General features: G+C 44.4%; 1 protein-coding gene across 2 annotated transcripts in view; it reads left to right on the top strand.

The window, feature by feature from the left end:
* The window catches only part of nbeab (neurobeachin b), a 176,549-nt gene that overhangs the window by 126,917 nt on the left and 29,563 nt on the right, over positions 1-20,069 (top strand). For both annotated transcript variants that reach the window (XM_053423381.1, XM_053423380.1), the window contains exons 40-43: positions 15,762-15,879; positions 15,974-16,076; positions 16,996-17,111; positions 19,801-19,913. In XM_053423381.1, coding sequence (XP_053279356.1) covers positions 15,762-15,879; positions 15,974-16,076; positions 16,996-17,111; positions 19,801-19,913 — 450 coding nt within the window. The remainder of the gene's footprint in view (positions 1-15,761; positions 15,880-15,973; positions 16,077-16,995; positions 17,112-19,800; positions 19,914-20,069) is intronic.

Genomic DNA, 20,069 nt, shown 5'->3' with positions numbered 1-20,069 from the left:
GTGTCTCGGTAGGAGGCCAGTTAATTTTTGGGCCCAGAGCCTCGCTGAGGACCCCCTTTGGATTTTGTCCATTCATTAGTTTTATTCTGTGCCGTGTATTAGCAGCCTCCTTTGGAGAAGTCAGGAAGCTGGACCACATAGCCAGAGGCTCTCAGGGACCCACCAGTGATTAACTCCACAGGCTCCATTCACTGTGAAACCGTATCAATATCACGTAAACAAAAACACCCCAACTTATCAACCTGAGCTGGAGAAAAGTGTAATATATGAATCTTAATTGATTGCCCAAGCTTCATTTGGCCCTTCACCCCTCCCCTCTGCAATATGGTATGCTTGTCAGCCTTCGTGATAAATTACATGCATGTATTTGCATGAATTTAGCATTAATACTTTTGTTTGCCAAAATAACGATCCAGAAAATGTCTAGTTTCCTGCACAAAATATTAAAAAATAAAGGCTTACTTTGTATTCCGTGCCCTTCTTGGTTATATGGTCCATTTGGTGCCTGGAAAGTGTTGGTGCAAATTCTTACCTCTCGTTTTATGAGCGTTCAGGTCTGTCTTGTGTTTTGTTGTATATAACAACGCTTAATATTGTTTACATGCTTGTACATGATTGGTTAAGGGGCGAAGATGGCTTTCATTTTGTATTATTTATTTATTTTATCTGTAAACACGCTGTCCTCTTTCATTTTCTCTTTATTCATCCATGGAAACTGTCTCTGACTTCCATCTCGTCCGTGGTGAAAGGCAACAATTCACCAGCGGCTCTGTGATTAATCTTAATGTCTGCGAGATGTCTACCATCTCAAGGTGGGCGCTGTAATCATCTGCCCACTGACCCCATGATGCTCTTCTGCAATCCTCCTCGCAGTCCTTGTGTCTGAAGCCTTATTTCAAATATCAGAATAAGTGAGCCCAGTTCTCTCTCCCACACGTCACGTGATCTAAGAGCAGGACTGTGTCTAGGCACCAGACAAAGAGAATGGAAGAAGTGGTGGCATATTCCAGGTTTAAGGCTGCTAGTAATCAAATGTTGCTGCTGAGGCCGGTGATGAAATTAGGCGATGGTGCTTAAATAAGGGATGAAGGGTTCATAATTGCCAGTCCTAGAGATCTGAGGTGCCGGGTGCCAACTGTCAGAGCCGGGCTAATGATGACAAATGTCTCTCTATGCAGATTGCAGCAGCAGCAGCTCGGGTGTGCAGCTGAGAGAGAGCAAGAAAAGAAAAATGTATAGGGCCTAATAAGAGAAAGCTTGTGTGCAGCTATTTAATGACCTACATAGAAACAAGCCTCCCTAACTGACGGGCTGACTTTGAAAGTACTCGAGCTCGATGCTGTTTAGACAACACTCGCCTGATATTAATCATGTTTAATCGTCTCTGTGAATAGTAGGATTCATCCCTATCTGCTGCCTTAACCGATGCAGCGAGCAAAAGTAGAAACTTACGATTAAATTTGCTTTGAAAAGGATAACACAATAAAAAAATGTCTTGTTTGAGATGTTTGTGCTATATTTAGCTAAACAATCCATCAGCTCTGGAGGAGAGGACACTTAAAGCCGGGATCAGCATTGTCCTTGCGTGCAGGTTCCCTCATTAGCTTTTCTTTAGCACACGCTGTGCTCCTCATTGTGCAAAGATGAAAAAGTGTCGTAAAAATGTGAAACCGCTTGTTACTCTGCAGGTCACGTAGAAAAGAGCAGGTTGTTCCTAAACTATTGTTGGTTAACAAGTTTTTTTTCTTTTTTCCCCCTGTTGTATTAAGTGTGTACGTTTTTAACCACCTTTGCTTCAGGGAGCCATAAATCTGATTTCACTTACTGTGACGTAAAGGCTCATGCTAATAAAAGAGCAAACCCCGAGTGTTGCATGGCCAGATTTCCCCAATTTGTTGCATGAATGGCTTTTGAAAGGGGTCCCTCTCGGTACAAAGGGAGGCTCGTCTTTGTTTGGTTTCGCCCCATCTGTGTCATCTGGTGGTCTGTGCGAGAGGGTGGTGTCTCGGGGTGCTCCCCAGCGGCGTTGCCAGTTGTTTTATGGACTCGGCGGAGTGGTGCTGGGAGTTCATAAGTTGCCTGGCCCATTGTGTGCTGAGCCCAGCTGACACGTGTGAATTGACTCCAGCATATTGACAGATCATTTCCATTAATGAATCGGAGGAGTCGGCCTTGTTTCACTCTGTGATTTATGCCCTTGCCTCATCATCCTCTGAGCGGGGTTAACTAACAAACCCCCTGAATGACTCAACCACAAATTGCTGGATTGAAGGGAGTTTGCTTTGTTCAATAGATTTATGCAGATAGTTCAAGTGAAAATGTAAGTGTTCTATATATAATTAATGATTTGGAACACGTATATAGCCCAAAAAGATGTACGTATATAGCCTAAACTTGAATGTCCAAGTTTGTCTCAAAGTTATTTTATATTTAGAATCCCTTTCCTCACTCTCTTAAAATCATCTGAGATTGATTCGCATCTGATATGAAAACATCTTGATCAAAGCCTGGCATAATTTTTTTTATAAGGAAGCGATCTAGAAATGGATTCTGCTTGTTAAAAAGCCCCTGTAGGAATAAAGTGGTGATGTGCAGTTGCTTATTAATAAGCCACACCAGACAATTGAGTTTATATCCATCAAAGAACTGGCTGTTTTCTGTTTGGAATGGGTGGGCCTTCTTCTTGATTTGATATTGACCCGCTTTTGTCTGTTACCACTGGCGTCTCATCACCTCGGCCTTGATCCTCAATGGCCACCATCCAGCTTGTTCAAAGCAACAGCAACACACACAGGGCTGATAGCGCTGGTCCTCCGCCCGGCCTGTCACCCCCACCGCTGCTGCCACATGGAAGGCACATTTGCTCGCCACCATTTTATGCCGCTGTCACCCTCCCTTCAACAGCGAGGGGAAAGAGGGGAGGTGAAAAGGAAAGGAGGGAGAAGAGGGGAGGCTCACCCTGAGCGGATGCTAGACAAAGATGGCAGCAGAGACATTTTGTCTACTTTCATTAGTTCTGGTGGTGGTGAGCTGTGCTGAATATTAGCCTGTTACTGGCAAAGCCACACATCGAGGAGCACAGACGGCGAGCATGTCACAATCAAATCTACCCCACCTCATTTCCATCCTCCTCACTGAAGAAGTGGGACATATGGGGCAGGACGCCAATTGCTTATTTTATACGGTCATTAACATCCCTCACACCACATTATATGGTAGGTGTGTCCCGACCGTGACAAAGTTTATCTTACAGATTTACATATATATTTCCCAGGAAGGTAAAATATTTTGAGATCCACAAACGTTTGCTGGTCGCCGCTGCGTGTGTAAAAGTTTTGTTGTGGCAGTGTCACGTTCAGCTACACTCAAAAATAATCTGAATCGGCGCTGTCATATCCTTGAGTATCTTCTATCTGGTATCTGTCAGCTTAAATCTGGACCCTATACCCTGTGTGTGTGTGTGTGTGTGTGTGTGTTGTGTGTGTGTGTGTGTGTGTGTGTGCATGTTTGTGAATAGGGGGGGGGGGGGTTCTTTGTGCTAATGCCTGTGAATGGAAGTTGTATGCGTTTTGCGTGTGCTTGTGATAAACTTGGTTGTTTTGTGTTGTTTATGATCAGCAACTACACATTCACTCACTGTAAACCTTCCTATTTGGAGTTCATCCAAAACACGGATACTTCATCTGGTTTCTTCTTATATTTTGCATCTGATTCTTTTTTGTTTACCTAAATAACAACACTCACACAGCAAGTCTCCGATCGGCTTGTGTGGAGATGCATCTGAATGTTGTGTTGCCCTGCTGGGCTTTCATCTGTTGGACTCATTATAGTAGTCATCTCACTGGGCTCCATTAGAGGAGCTCGGGAGACAGGCTCCCCGTGAAAAGAGTCATGATGGAGGAAGAAGTGCTGATGTGCAGCCTCCTCGCCTCCAGGCTTTCACCTGCTCAGGAAACAGCCCCCCAGGCGAAAAAGAGCGAGGCCGCTCCGACCGGCCAATGAAAGATTGAAGAGCTAAAGTCAGACGCTCTTAGTGTTGCTTGCACTGCGAACTGGGGTCCTTGAATTAATGGGTAACAAAAATAAAAAAAGTTAATAATAGGTAGATTAATTTGACCTGAATCTCTAAATCTGAATGGTAAAAAAAAAGGGGGATGAAAGCACCAAAAAAAAGAAAAGACGCCTGATGAAGTTCTGCCGTTCTACCCTGTTAAATTTCAAACGGTTTTATTAGAGTGTCAGCTCTGTGGTCTTGGCAGGGCTGGGGGGGGGGGGGGGGGGGGCGGCGGTGGAAGGGTGAGAGCATGTCGGCTGTTGACACCATCTAACGAAGGGGGGATTAGGAGTTTACAGAGGCAATAATATGATAGGTCAAAAAGAGGAGGCACTCCTCTACAGCACTTGGCTCTGTAATGAATGATTGACTGGAAAAGGAGAAGCTGCCACTCGCTGGCTGAGTGCTCATCTTGACGCCTGCCGCAGCGCTCCACAGCTCCCCTTGATCACGTTCCACTGCTCCCTTCTCATCTCAGGCACCAGTCTGCAGGGAAAAGCTGCTTTTCCCTCTTATTTCTCTCCCTAATTTACACATTTAAGACATTTTTGTTTGCTTATTTGCAATTCCTTTTCTTTTTTTTTGTCAGTGAGCCTCTCTCTATCAGTCCTACTCCCAGCCCTGAAACCTACTCCCCAACACACACACACACACACGCACACACTCCCTCACTTACAACCTTCCCTTTCTCTTCTGTTTGCCTCGAGGCACTGAACTAATTTCAGGTTCCATAATTGCAGTGTGTTGTACACCTGTCTGCTATTAATTCTCCCCTGTCTCTCATTCGGTCTCTTAATGAGATATTATTGTAATTATTGCCATTATGTTATTTTCTGTAATGAACTTGATTGATGTTGTTGTTCTGGAGCTATTTATTCCCTGTAATTAGTGTAAATGTGTTGGGAACTCAGACTGTGTGTTTATGGGTGAACCCGGTCCCCCGTTCAGTCATCGGCTGACCCCGGAGTTCCCGCTAAGAGCAGGGTCTGTGTTGGATAGGGAGAGGAGAGCCCAGCAGCCTGGTCACCACTGAATAGGGGCCCGCTTGTAGCCATTTTAAGACCATTACAACAGTGAAAGGCTACACAATGGCCAGCGCGGGGCTTTGTTTCAGCCTGTCACTTGCGCCCCTGTGAAAACCAAATAGTGCTTTGCCTTAAAAAGAAAAGGTGAAAAAGGTTTTACCTACACTCCCATTTTTTAAGGAAAGTCTCCTTGTGTTTTTTGAAAGGGCGCAGAAAAGTTTTCAGCAACTTGATTTTCAATGTTATTGTTGAGGAGGCAAACTACTGGAAGGAATGCTAAAGAAAACCTCGGCTGAATGAACAATGATGAATATTTTTTTTTCTCTCTGGGGCTCTCAATCCAATTAGGGGTTTAATAAGGGTCATACATAGGGACTTCACGCTGCAGGTTGATTTCTTTTGGGTGCTTTTAGGGAGTCGGATGAGGCTAAAGTTGGGATAGGGCCTGACTGAAGGCTGGTCTCTTTAATGTTTAGTGAGGGGTCCAGTGCCCTGGTGAGTCATTGAAGCTGTCCGGGGAGCACACATGATTTTCCCGTTATTCTGAAGTTGCAGAGATAATCTGACACTGCGGTGTAGAGTGGTTTCTTACGTGGTAACAATTACTGGATCTCTCACATGCTCCACTGGTGTTGTCTCATTCGCCTTGAATGTTTCCCAAAGAAAGTTCACTGATCAAATACTTTATCCTGGTCAAAATCAAGCTGGTCTTTTTCCAGTTGCTATGAGAGCCCAGGCCGATATTTCCTGAATCCGATAATAATATATGGGCTGATACAAGTAGAACAATTTGCAATGATTCCTATGATGTCGTCATCAAACCCTTATGAACCACAAACTTTATTTTAAATAACTATACACAAAAAGAAGATGCAATTACAACAACATTCTTTACTCAAACTTAAATCTCTGTTTTCAGTATCTTACCTGGAAAAGCTGTAACACCTCTTGACAATTGCAATGTGAATAAAAATGAAGAATGGGTTTTTAAAGGGGCCTTAGTTGATTTTAATCTCCCCCTATGAGAGGGAAAGTGAATAGCAGGTCCCTAGAAGTGAACACGTCCAGCCTTTGTGGATTTGCTCACATGCTGGGGAGCTTTGAGTGTCTGACAGCCGTTTAACTCCACACGACCTGGTTCTCAAGTGCCATCGGTTTGGGTGCTCTTGAATCCTGTTAGGAGCCATAATTACAATTCATGCACTCTGTGTGCTGCTTTGAAGAAGCATTGAGAGAGAGCAAGGAGGGACGTGGAGAGAGCTTGAGAGAACCCCAGCAATGCTGCTCCTCCACCAGTACTGCAAACTCTGTCAGAGGCTTTCGGTGAATGGCCTTAATACTATGGCCTGTGTTGTCATAAGCTACAACATAAAGTAGTTTTGCAGATACAGAATCCTCAAAATGATGAAGAATCGGTTTGTAGAGCCGTGTAAAATATCATTTACACGTTTCTTATAGGGCAAAATGGAAATATACATTTTTTAACATGACACATTTTATAAAATGGCCATTCTTTCAAGAGGACAAACAGCTTGTGAATTAAAGTGCGAGTGAAGGGAAGCACATTCAATGACTTTCAAAGGGAGGGAGAAGAAAGGGTGAGCATAATGCCTAATAGGTGCTTTAGTAATTTCTGAGTTTTCATAGCTTAATCCGTTCTGAAAAGCTCAGGAGAAGAAAGGCTGCAAATGGCCCTCAGTATTAATTTGATGTGACTTCTGTACAATAAGGGCTGTGGATCCCAGAGGCCCATTTTCAAGCTTACCTTCTTTCATCATCCTCAGCCCTTGGAACTTTTGCCTAAATGTTTCATGAAACCAAGGCGGTAAGCCTCTTTGGTATTCTGTCTTTATAACGCCTGGTTTAAGACTATTATTACACCGTGTTCAAGGTAGAGGAGCACATACAAACAGTGGAGCTGCCTCTCCATTGTGTGAAACTTAAATTGATTTGGTACAATTGGGAGAGCACTTGTATTAAAACACACATATTCTATGGCTCATTTCCCCCCTTTCACTTTGGGGTTTTACAAATGCAAATGAGGGTCAGTTTCCCTCCTTCTTTTAACAAATACGTATTCTTCCTGGTTTTCTAAGTATATCTACGCACTTTTAAATCAGTTCAAATAATGTGTTCATTGTCATTTATATTTATCATGGATTTCAACACATTGTTTCCTCAGAAAAAGCTTTGGACAAACAATCCACCCACACACACACACACACACACACACACACTCACATACACACACACAACAGGGTCCTTCTACTCAGATTTCATCTTGATGTTTTGCTTTGATAAAAGTGACATTAAAATGAAATATTGCACTGTAGTTGTCAGCATGTGGAGACTTTCCTCAGTCTCCTATCTCCCATATGCCTGTGTAAAAAAAACATTTATGAACTATGGATCCTCTGTGAGATTCATTAGTCTGTATTTGTCTTTTCCAGCAGAGAGATAACATGGGGCAAAGATTCAGTGTGTTCTCAAAATACAAAAAAAAAAAAGGTCCTGTGATGCCTCAGGAAAGTGCAGGCTGCATCTCACAGCTCCCTCTTCTGTTTTGTAACCCCCCCCCCATTATAGCAATAATGTCAGGGATGTAGATACATGTGCGAGTTTTTTAATGTCAAATAACAAAGAGCCCTCTTTCTTTCTTGTGTGTCTTTTGTCTTTTACACCGACGAGGGGGAAACTGGCAAGGGACTCGCTGGGTGGGTCAGTGACCCTGGAGAAAACAGCTTGCATTAATATGGTCTAATCCAGTGTAATTAGTCAAATTACAGCACGCCAAGCAGCTTGTCAGGGGCTGTCGGCTTTGGCAGGCGCACAAGACGTCCTGAAGTCCCACCGGACAGCAGAGACCTCAGAAGCAGCGTAGAGCCATCCTCTACTTCTACTCTTTTCAGTCCATGTCCTTGGTCCCTTCCTTTTTTTTGTCTTAACTGAACTGAGGAGCGCTCTTTTAGCTGCTCTGCATGTTTTCACCTTCCCCGAGGTGGATCTCAAACCCCCCCCCGGCTGCCAACCTGGCTTCCTGCCTGCCTGCTAAGGTGAATCAAAATGATTTGAGGATTCATAGCATGGGCCACGGAGAGTCAGAGTAATTATATCGGTGCTGCACGGCGCTTATACGTGATGTTATGAGAGAGAGTCGGATGCAAGCTAACTGGGTCCTCTAAGAACCACAGACGCGGTTAAGACACTTCCTCGTGTCGCAGGATTAGCATTGGTAAAAAGATTTAAACTATATAATTACATGAGGATAAAGTACAAATTATCTAGTGCACTCAACAGCCAGATTATCATCCCCTGCAAACCCGTTCAGCCCCAAGGGGTGAGCCTGGATCACAAAAGGCCCTCATTTGCATAAATTTACAAGTCCCCTCGTTCAGAGGAGCCGATAAGAACCTGTTCCACCTTTGCAGTGGCCCTGAATGGCTTGTTGTGCTTTGGCAATGACAGATAAGTCAGGGTAATTCCTCTTTATGCCTCGAAAAAAAAAAAAATGATACTTCAGATTCTGGCTGCATCCCGAAGGTGTCACCCACGATAATCCTCAAAGAGCGTCCGGCAGAAAGGGGGCTGTGTGTTTTCCACATGATATACCGCGAATGACAGAAAGAATTATACGAGGGAGGACAAATCTGTAACATATTATTAAGCAATTCCCGGTGAATAACAGGGATAAAAGGATAATGGATGAGGCTGTCGTTATTACCTCGGTGCTGAGGGAAGCGCCAAAGCAAAGGTGGAGAGACAAGATTAATTGAGGACGAGTGAGGCGCTCATTGCTCATCAGGCCCTCTCGTCCAACCACTCGCTCTCTCCGTCTCTCTCCTCCTCCGACTCTGCACCTCTCCATCCTTGTCTCGTTCTCTCTTCTTCCTCTTCTCTGTCTCCGCCGAGCCTCTATCCCTCCCACACACCACCACCACCACCCGATAAAAAGAGCAGGATTTAAAACGATCAGCTTGGCACTCTCGGTGGCAGCCGGAGGAAGCTGGTACCCAGGCCGGGAAGATTTCAGTCATCTTAAGGCTGACAAGTCCTTGAAAAAGTCCCATTAGGAAAAGCTCTCTGAAAAGACCCCTTACCAAATGACTGCATTGCTTCTCTCAAGCTCCTTAGTGAAGGCCTCCTCAAGCTGTTTATCTGGATGATGTTCTCGCTAAGTGTTCGTGTGGATGTGGCAGCGAGTCGGCCGGCTCTACAGCATGTTCATACTTATTTTTATAAATATTTGCTGTTTACTTTTCTTTCTTTGTTTACCCGCTGTATATAAATTCAGTTTGGGACAAAGTAATTTACATGTAATGGAAATGATGTATTTTAATCACCGTTAGTATCGCTGCTCTTAATGGTCCGAGTCATAATTGCTTGAATGGTAATTCGCACCATTAGTCAGCTTTAGAGATCCAGTGTGTAGGAGTCGGAATTGAATATGATATTTATAATTATGTTTTCATTAATGTGTAATCACCTTAAACTAAGAATCCTTGAAATTAGCCTTTTATCTTCCTCCTCCTCGTAGTCCGCCATGTTCTGCCATGTTTCTACCATAAACTGTTCATAAAGATAGACGACATGACAGCCCCCTAGAGGTGAAGACAAGGTGTCTTGATTGTCCCCCTGGTGGCTGGCTGCAGTATAGTTCATGAACCCTGCCTTCTCCGTGTTAGTGGATGAGACGTTGGACCAAACTACAAAGTCAAAGTACACATCAAATAAGATGGTTTCTGCCATTCTAAGTAGTTGTTATCACACTCATGTCTGTTCAAGTGTTTATTTGCCTGGTAAATATTGCTTTAAAGGTTCAGTGTGTAGAATTTAGTGACATCTAGTGGTGAAGTTGCATGTTGCAGCTGGATACCTCTCACCCTCCTCTTCTAAAAGTGAAAGAGAACCTGTGGCAGCCTTCAGTTGTCATAAGTCCAGTTTGTTCTACTGTAAAAAACATGGCGGCCTCCGTAGAGAGGACCCACTCCCAATGTAAATAAAATAAATTATAAAGGACCATTCTCGGGTAAAGTAAACAACAATTCATACAATTTAGATGAAACACACAAGTGAAAACATCACTAGGATTAGTTTGTATAAAATTTCTGCCAATAGATCCCTTTCACCTAAATCTTACAGACTGAACCTTTAATTGGTCATTGGTCAAATGTCATGATTGACAGGTGAGACTGACTCACGATTGGTCGAGCCACTGTATGGGTGGGACCTCGATACAACGGATCCACTCCAAATCAGCACTGCTCAGACGCTGGCTCCAAATGATGCCAAGATCGCTGCTCTCATATCCAGGATGGTTTGGCTTAATGTCTGAGTAGTTGGAGGAAGCTTGGTACCTGAAGCCCGCTGCAGGTTGTGGGTTCACACTCTTGGGAGGGGACTGGGAGGGGAAGGATTTTTCAGTTGGTCGCAATATGAAACCCATTAAATCCTTCAGTCTGAACCTTTAAAAGAAGTGTGAAATCTGGAAGTTATTCAAAAACACAGGGATTAAAAACAGTGGCCTGAAGAGGACAAATAATCTGATCACGAACTGAAGGTGTTCAGTTGATGAAATTTCAAAACATGGACATTTTAAATGATGTAATGCATCCAGTTGGTCACTCGCATCTCAACACAGGCTGAACACAAACAAAGTCCAGTGGAAAATCTGAACAGTTTATTTAAAAAGTTATACAATCATCCACAGGGCGATTTCAGCGATGACCTCAGAGTCCAAGTGATTTTATTTTTCCATTTAAAGGTTACTGCAGTAGCTTTGAGGGGTTAAGGTATAAATAAATATAACAAAATACAAAAAAAATCCATTACAATTACTAGTTCAGAAGTAAACATTATCAACACCAGTAAGGTCAAAGTGAGCAATCTCTATTTTCGGATTTCATCTTGTACGCCTCTGCGAGCGTCTCGAGGCTTTTGTCAAACTTCGTGAAGGTCTCAGCAATTTCTTTGAGGTTTAATATTTGAACACAGACAGATAATGTTTAAAGAGCCTTGACTATTTAAGTAGAACGTGCACAGAAGACGGCTCCTCCCGCCGCAGGGGTCGCTGACAGCGCTGCAGCGTCTGCTAATGTGCATGAAATACCATCTCTGACATAAATGTTATTGACAAACTTAGCCGGACGTTTGGGACAGTGAGGTGCCGGCATGTTTAATGCATATTCATCTCCTTTATCCCAGTGGTCTTGCCAGAGCAGCCGAGCTGTATCGTCTTGCCACACTCCAGCTACCAGCCAAATGTATAGTGACACTGATTATGCAAATCTGTATCTTGTTTTCCCCCCCCCCCAATACCTGCATTAGGAGCTCGCTACTTTATTGAAGTTGAGATATGGGTTTCTCCGAGAGGAACCGAGCGGAATGCAGATTTCCTCTTTTTCGACATAATCTGAGGGAATCTTTCAGAGTTTGTATTTTTTACACTTCATAACAGTTGACACATTAAGAGGGGGGGGGGGGGGCAACAGATGAGAAACATGCTTTGAAGCTCGACATACGTTATAAATCTTTGCAGGATGTAAAAGGGATTAAAGCTAAAGTAAATTGTGGATTGGAGCATGTCATGGTCATGCAAGTAATAACTCAGTCCGTATGACTTAATAAAATTAAAGGTGCCAGCTGTAGTTTAATTTCCCAGTGGGTGGAGTGGGACACCTGAGTCATTTGAAGAGAGAAGAATATAGGTGCAGCGTTTATTCCCACTTATGACTTAAGGAGTTACCAGGATACAAAAAAAGTTGTATTTTTACTATGGCTGCTTCTCTTACTAGCTTTCATCAATGCAGATACTTTTGTCATTGAATACAGGAATATTTCAATTTCCCTCATGGGCGACAATTACATAGTCTTTATGGTTAACAGTGTGTTTTATAGATTATTCAGAAAATCAGGGACATTTTCTACAAAGAGAAATTACATTTACCATCTCAGAGGTTGAGATCTCAGCATCTATTCAAATATTCCCAGAACTACATGCAGTATATCAACATCACAGCTAAGTGAAGAATAAAAAATATTTATGATTAGTTATATTAAACATTGTTTTACTCAGATTGTATTTATTTCATATCATATGTAACATTCTAACATGTTTGGATATAAATATCTGTTGTGACCCGGCCATGTTGTGTGTGTGACCGATGATGCTCTCACACTTAGCTCAGAGTCGCTCTCTCTCTCTCTCTCTCTCTCTCTCTCTCTCTCTCTCTCTCTCTCTCTGCTCTCGCTGTTTCCAGGCTTCACTCTTTTTTTCTCCCTCCGACCGTTCAACCTCCTCCCACATTTGGCCCACATCGCCCGGGGTCAGCCGGTGAATACAGTATACGAACTGTGTGCTGATCCTCCAAATTGCCATGTGTGAAATTTATCCCGCCCGCTCCTCAGGGAGTAGTCATATCACTCAAAATGGAACTGCCTCTCGTGTCCTCCCCTTATTCTTCCACCTCACTGTTCCCTGCCGCCGCCTGGGACCATGCAGTTGTGAGGCTTTATTGTGGGAAGCCTATTAGACAAATCTGAGAAGAATGCAGCGGAGGTGCTGTGATACCAGGTTGTCACAGTGCTCCACAGTCTCATATAAATAAATCAGTCATGCTGGCTTGGAGGTCTCACATAATTATATTACTTTTATACCTATTTTTGTATAGATGCAGTGGAAGAGGAGGTGGGGGGTTGTGTTGTTCCATATTGGAGGAAATTGCATCAGATTTTTAGAGATTTCTTTGTTTTATTTATTAATTTATCTGTCACGGTGTCTCAGTCAATATGGGGTTAAAGCTATTTGGAAGTCAGAAATGATTAGAATCTATTTCCATGCATGAAGTGGCTCCCTATTGCTTTCAAGTGTGATGTGCTCCATTTGAGCATTTTCACATTATTATATTTGAGTTTCAGCCTAAACACTGGTGTCACCTGTGCCTCTCCTCATCTCATCTGTCACAATATGTTTTATTTTTTTCCGTTTCTCCGCCCTGTGATGTTCTACAGGCAGAATGCAGCCTGGCCTCTGTCAAATCAGGGAGGGAAGAGGAGGCAAATAAAGGAAAAGAGAGGACAGAGACGTTAAATTGCATTATGGCTATTATGCCGGCGAGGTACATCTCCCCGCAGCTGGCGGAGCAGCGCATGCGCCCGCGACTCCTAATGAGCCAGCATGGAGGGGACCTGTGTGGAAACAAAAGGCTGCGCTTGTCGGCCATAGCAGACCCCGTCCGCCCGCCCGCCCCCTCGCTGCTTCCCCCAGCCCTGAGCGTGACAGACCAAGAGCAGAGCGCCGGTCCCTTCCTGGTGGCGTGATTAGATTGGGGCCGAAGTCTCCAGCTGGCAGGCCTGTCTGTGACTGGAGGCGGCCGTCCCCAGCGCTTGTCACTGGCTGACACCTCTGACAGGCAGGGGACAGCTTCAGCAGACAGGTTCATTAAATGGCATTTTTTACAGCTGGGCCTCCAAAAAAAATGAGGGCTGGGCCTTGTCAAATCTCCAGGTCTACAGGGGCCCCGGCGTGTTGGTTTAGACCAAAGCTTTGTTGTTATGACAAATGTTTTGATCTGGGCCCGTTTGAAATCAGCTCTCTCTTCTCCTCTTTAGCCTCTCTTATTGTTGACAGCTCACCCCTTGGCCTGTACTTTGTCATGGCAGCAAAATGTTCACTTCTGCCCGGTAACAGGAAACAGCGAGCGCTCAAAATATTATTATAATAACTATTGATTCACAGATAACACGTTATAGTCGTTTTCACACATTGTTTCACAGCTTAAGAACCTGTGGTGTCGTGTTTCCTTTGACATTCTGGAGGAAAAATGTACACACTTTTAAATTAAAACAAAGAATGAATGCTTCAAATGACCATACGCTAGATTTCCGTGTACCAATCTCCATTCACATGACGGCCCACTGCAGCTCTGGTGGAGTGAGCTGTTGGCTGTGCATGGTGCTCATCTGTACAACTGGCCTCTCCACTCCACATCGCACTCAGAAGACTACTTCCAGAACATCTGGCTGCAGAGCAGGAGGCAGATAAAAGCTGCCCTGCCTCCCAGTGAGCTGCTGCTGCCGGCCCCTGAGCAGTGCAGCTCCCTCCATCCCACCTCCCCTCCTCTGGATCCTCCTCTCCAGTCAGCCCACTGCCTCCTCTGGGCCATGCTGTCTCTATGACAACTGTTTGAGTTGGGGGTTGCAGAGGTGTCAAGCCGGGGCATTACTGGGAGGAGAGCACAGCACCAGAGATGCTGCGCCGCACATCCAGCATCTCCACCTAATCCAATTTTAATTGAGCTCCAGAGATTTTGGATGTGGCACGGAGGTCGGGCAGGAGCTATTCCAGGGAGAAATTAAGGCGGCCCTGCCTCGCGCTGCACTCCTCCGGCCTGTCACTATTTTAAATGAGCATTAGCATCAGACCTAACCCAGCTGAACATCTCACTCTGCCTCCCTCCCGCCCTGCCCACTTCTATGTGTGATTATAACCTGGGGAGTTGATGAGGTCGCTCCCTGGTTCCTATCTGTTGGACAAAATTGTTCAGTAGGGGGGAAGTGAGATGGGAGGAGGAGGAGGAGGAGGAGGAGGGTGGGGGGGGGGTGAAGGTGTGTGAGGGGACCATTCTCACCTGTCAGAACAACTGTCGTAGTTTTCTGGGTGTTGACCTTCAGTCCCCATGGTGCTGCATACACTAATGATCCTGTGCTGCTCTTTCCTCTCTGTGGCATCATGGGTTCTTATCCGATGTTTGTGTCGCTGACCCGGGGGGGGGGGCACTTTGCAACCACTTGCCTTTGCTTTCCAGACCGACTGGAAACGTGTGAAACACTCAAGTAGAATCCATGTAATGCTCCATAGGATGCATGAAGGTGGAGTTACGCTGCATTGTTTCTGTAATTCCTTTTCAGAGTGACTATAAGGAAGGATTGAACAAATACTCGTTCAGTATGGATATTCTCTTTTCAATAAAACACATGGAATAAAGTAAAGAGTTGATTTTAGTGGCCTGATGCTGAAAGTAATTATCTTACGAGCTCTGAAGCCCCAGTTAGATAAATGAACTAGAGCAGTATCGTCCACAAACCTGAAGGTCGGAGGTTTGATCCCTGACACCTCCAGTCCGCATGCAGAATGCCAAGATACTGTAAGCCCAATTACCCCCCCGATTGCTGCATGTGCAGGCTGTGCGCCAATGATATGTGATAGAGAATCTGTGTTTATGTTGCTGTGTGTGTGACTTGTGAGTGGTCGACAATACTAATCAAAGCAAATAAATAAATAAAAGCAGACTATTTAGACCATTTACAATATGTTACCACTATTGTTGTGATTCCAAAAACGAAAAATAATCAAAATTGCTAAAAAGTGAAACCGCTGCCAACTGGACTTTGTAGCAGTAAAATCTTATTAACCATCGGTCTGTGTTTTGCATGATTTCCCAGAGGTGAACTTTCTGTGGTCAGTTTGGAAAACAGCTAAATACTTTAGACTTAATTTAAATCGTAATCCAGAAACGTACCTGATTTCACATGTACAGCAATACCAGTGGCATTGTAGAATAAATATTATACAGTAATCTGACAGGCTGGACAGAGGTCTACTATATATAACTCACAAGATTGATGGTTTTTATACAGCTTTATTAACCGGAAGACATTCTTCTCTGTTCTCTCTGTCCCTCCAGGTCTTGGCGTACACTGAGGGTTTACATGGAAAGTGGATGTTCAGTGAGATCCGTGCAGTCTTCTCCAGACGTTTCCTCCTCCAGACCACAGCAGTGGAGGTCTTCATGGCCAACAGAAGTAAGTGCCAATTATATCTGTTGAAATCCAGTCGTGTGTTTTTTTGGTTGCATTTTCTCCATCATTAAGTGTTTTCTCTCATTTTTCTTCACAGCATCAGTCATGTTCAACTTTCCGGACCAGGCCACAGTAAAGAGAGTGGTCTACAGTCTCCCTCGTGTGGGAGTGGGCACCAGCTATGGACTCCCACAAGCCAGGTGGGTCGCATGCAGCAAATGAAAATCAACATAACACGGTTATACATTTCCACTGTTGTAGTCCCTTTGTGTCACTTCCTGTGTGTGTGTTGTTTGTTGGAGCATCTGTGCGGCGTGGCCTGCGGCAGAGTCAATTTGAAGTCCCACTGCTGCAGTCACTGAAGTGGATGTGCAATGACCCTGACTGAACTGACCTAATTCTCTGACAGGAGACTCTGGTGCAGCCGGGCTGCAGCCAGGCCACTGACCACAGAGAAAACCCCAGATTCCCTTCAGACTCGCATTGTGCTAACAGGCCTATTTATACACTGCTACACAACAAGCATGTTTCCTTGGGTGGATTTAAAGCAACTGAACGCCGGCATGGTGCATCACATTTAACACACTCATAGACCACATCAGTTCCCTAAATTTGTCGGATTATTTTCTTCCAAGCCCATGAATTATTCCCTGTGGAAATGGAAAGACCTTTTTATGTTAAAGAAAGATTCCTGTTTATATCTGCACCAACATGTAACGGGTTCTTTCTTGGAACATGTCTGATTCTTCCACCAAGTTTCATGGAATTCTGTTTTTTTGTTTTTGCTTAATCCTGCTGAAAAACAACCAAAAATGGACAGGGGTGAAATATAACCTCACGTGACACTGACAGACTTTCCACCATAATTTGCTTAATTTATATTATATATCACTGAAACCCATCGTGTCAGATGCAACATTTCATGCTCTTCGTCTTTAAAATGTTAATCAGAGAAGTGATAAGCAGATAAAGCCGGTTATTTTCAACTAATTAATCTTCCACCACCTTCTAATTTAAGCTTCACATACAGTTAATGCTCTTCGGTTTAAAAGAATACAACTTGAAAATGTCCACAACTGACACCGACCTTCTGATTTGCTGTTTAAATGTTTTCCCCAGGCGCATCTCCCTGGCCACCCCTCGGCAGCTTTTCAAATCCTCCAACATGACCCAGCGCTGGCAGAGGAGAGAGATCTCCAACTTCGAGTACCTCACGTTCCTCAACACGACTTCGGGTAAAGACTCCTGATTCTCTACTCTGCTGTTGTTTCATGTTCGAGCAGCTGAAGGAATGGGAACTAATGTATTCTCTTTTCCACAGCCATCAGTTAAACAGATGGATTCTGATTTGTTTTCTTCCTTATCAGGGTGGGGGAAATGTACAACTTAGTGAAAGTGTTAAGTTTTAATCTATTATCCATGTGAGGCTCTTCACCGCTGCAGCCTCTTAAGGTTTAGCTATCGTGATCAATAAATGTGATGTGTCAGTGGCACCGGAAACAAACTCTAAGTGGCCTCAGGTTTGTCATATTTGTTTAAGAATCCGCAGCTTCCCTACGTGCTCTCGGCCGAGTTCCCTCCGCTGCGCGTGGAGTGTGTTGTTTGAAGCCAAGACTAGGCGCAGCCGATTTTACCTGATGATTAGCGCCTGGCTTTGTGAGACTGTGTGTTTGTGTGAGAGTGTGTGAGAGTGTGTGTGAGTGTGTGTGTGTGTGGAGCTGAGAAGTTCTGTTGTCGACTCTCTGATCTGAACTGCAGCTAACAGCGGAGGCGAGAGCGACTGCACGCTGCTCCGCTCTGAGAGGTGTCATCCTCGCTGCATATTCATGCATATTTATATTTAGCTGGTGCTTGAGTTCGATACATTATTGTCAGCTAATTAGATGTAAGGCAGACAGAAAAACATGCTCAAAATTCATTAAAAATCTCCAGTAATGACCCGGGCTGACAGGGGTGTCAGAATAGTGTGGGGCAGCAGACAGGCGGGGCATGAAGCTCTGGGAAGAGGTGTGAATGGGAGGGGGTCTGCTAATTAAACACTATTCCACCGCTATTAACATCCTGCCACCCCAGCTCAGGCCTCAGCACCAGTGGGTCTCACAAACATTCCCGACTCAGCCTCCGTACCCGGTCCGCTGCCTCCTTTTCACTTTGTGGCATTAACCTGGATAATTATGCTCTGGAGCTTCCCCCCCCCCCCCAGACCCTGGCTGCTCTGCAGACGCCTTCCCATTGACTCGGCTGTCGGGAGTTATCACTTGCTCAGCTGGATTTAGACTCTCTAATGCCAGAGTGCTGCAGAGCAAACCTGCTGGATCGGGTCAACTTAATAATAGTTTGACGGTCATCATTAAAAAAAACTTAAGGGCGGAGCAGCCGGCAGATTATCTCCATCGAGCAATGTTATCCTTTTGTATTTCATTATATTCTATACTAATGCATAAGCTTTTGTTTGAATAAGATAAGATGTGCTTTTATAGATCCTCCGTAGAGGAAATTCACAAATACCACAGCAGCACAAGAAATATATACAATACAATACAGTAGAAATGATACTATATGTACAAGTATTCAAATTGGGCAATATAGAGATAGGGATTAAAGTTGTGTCTTTGTAGAAGTTATCCTTTCTTTGCAGTATTTCATTGTTATACTGTGGGTGCTGTGTGTGATTGTGCATTATAATGTACGTGGCTGGATCAGTTTGTGGCTGAGCTGCCTCAGTTCAGCAGAGAGGGGAAGATAATTCTGTTCATGATGGTAAAACAGATTCCATTAGTCTGACGTTTGTCATCGCCCCCTCTTGAGACTACTTGATTTGGAAAGTTTTTAATGACATGATCAAGTGAGAATGTCATCTTAAAGGAATCTGGCCTTGCAAAAGCTGATCTAAGATATTCTCCGCTCCTCTGACTGGTTCATAAATATAATTTAATTACAAAAAAGTATTGTTATTTATGTAAACGTGCATTTCCTGCACTGGTGCCGCTGGTTTTAGGAAGACTTGCTAAATGCAAGTCAACTGCAACATTGGGAAACCGGAAACTGTGTTTAACTGAAATGATTCTAGGACAAAATATGACTTTTTCATTGTATTTGTAAAGTTTGCGATATGTATGTGGTCAGATCTTAAATTAGTATCACAGTCTTTCATGGTTTCATTTTTCTTTGTTGGTAGAATAAAAAAAATGTTGCCCTTTACTTTCTGTTTACTTGGGGCCTATAAAGGTTCTTTTTTTAAGCTTGATTTATTACCAGCAGTAAAAATTCCAACGAAGCCATCTATAGCAGTCATCTCTATCCCGGGCCGGGATTACAACTGGCCACCACCTGACCTCGCAGCTGGATCAGTGTCATCTTCAAAAAGCAAGTCGTGTTTATGAGCGACAAGATGGTACACGATCCTGGCTGTTCCCCAGGACTCCCTGTGACACGTGTTGCCATCTGAAAACCATATTCCTGCTGCCAGAGCTTTGAGGAAACTCACATCTGGCCAATCAGTGGATCAGACTCAGTGACATTTAAGGCATTTGGAGCCCTGAGAAGAATTTTCCTCCGTAATTACATCCACTCCTCACGACTCGGAGACATGCATTCTCTCTACAGACTTAAAGACACCCTCCTTATGGCCTCTGGCTACTCCCACAGGCTGTTGATGAAGAACGCTCATCAGGCCAAATATAAAATTCTCACATCGCGAAGAGAACTTTCTATGAAGTGTGCGTGTTCCCCTGGCCGGCTCCTCCGTCTGGGACAGGAAGTGCGTCTGATTGAGGTCTCAGCGATTGGGGGCTTGTTGGAATGTTGCATGCTGATCCCGCAGAGTAACTAAAGCCTGGAGTGTACCCTGCCCCGCTTCTCAACCCCTCCGCTTCCTCCCGAGCCTTCATCACTCACAGATTTCTGTCTGCTCTGTGTGTCTAGGGAGGACGTACAATGACCTGAACCAGTACCCCGTCTTTCCCTGGGTCCTCACCAACTACGACTCCGAGGAGCTGGACCTGACACTGCCAGGGAACTTCAGGGATCTCTCCAAGGTAAACGAGGCCTCACGCCGACGCACCTCTGTACCACAGAGGGGGGGGGGGGGGGGGCGCTGGCTCTGATGGCAGGGGATTTCCTTATTAAGAGTCAGACTGTAAAACAACATCATATTTAATGGCAGAGGAACCGTGTACACAGTCTGAACTCTG

This window comes from Pleuronectes platessa, chromosome 5 (assembly GCF_947347685.1).
Source record: "Pleuronectes platessa chromosome 5, fPlePla1.1, whole genome shotgun sequence".
Taxonomy (NCBI): Eukaryota; Metazoa; Chordata; class Actinopteri; order Pleuronectiformes; family Pleuronectidae; genus Pleuronectes; species Pleuronectes platessa.
Note: the sequence above shows the minus strand (reverse complement) of the source record. Positions and strands in the feature narration are given on the sequence as shown.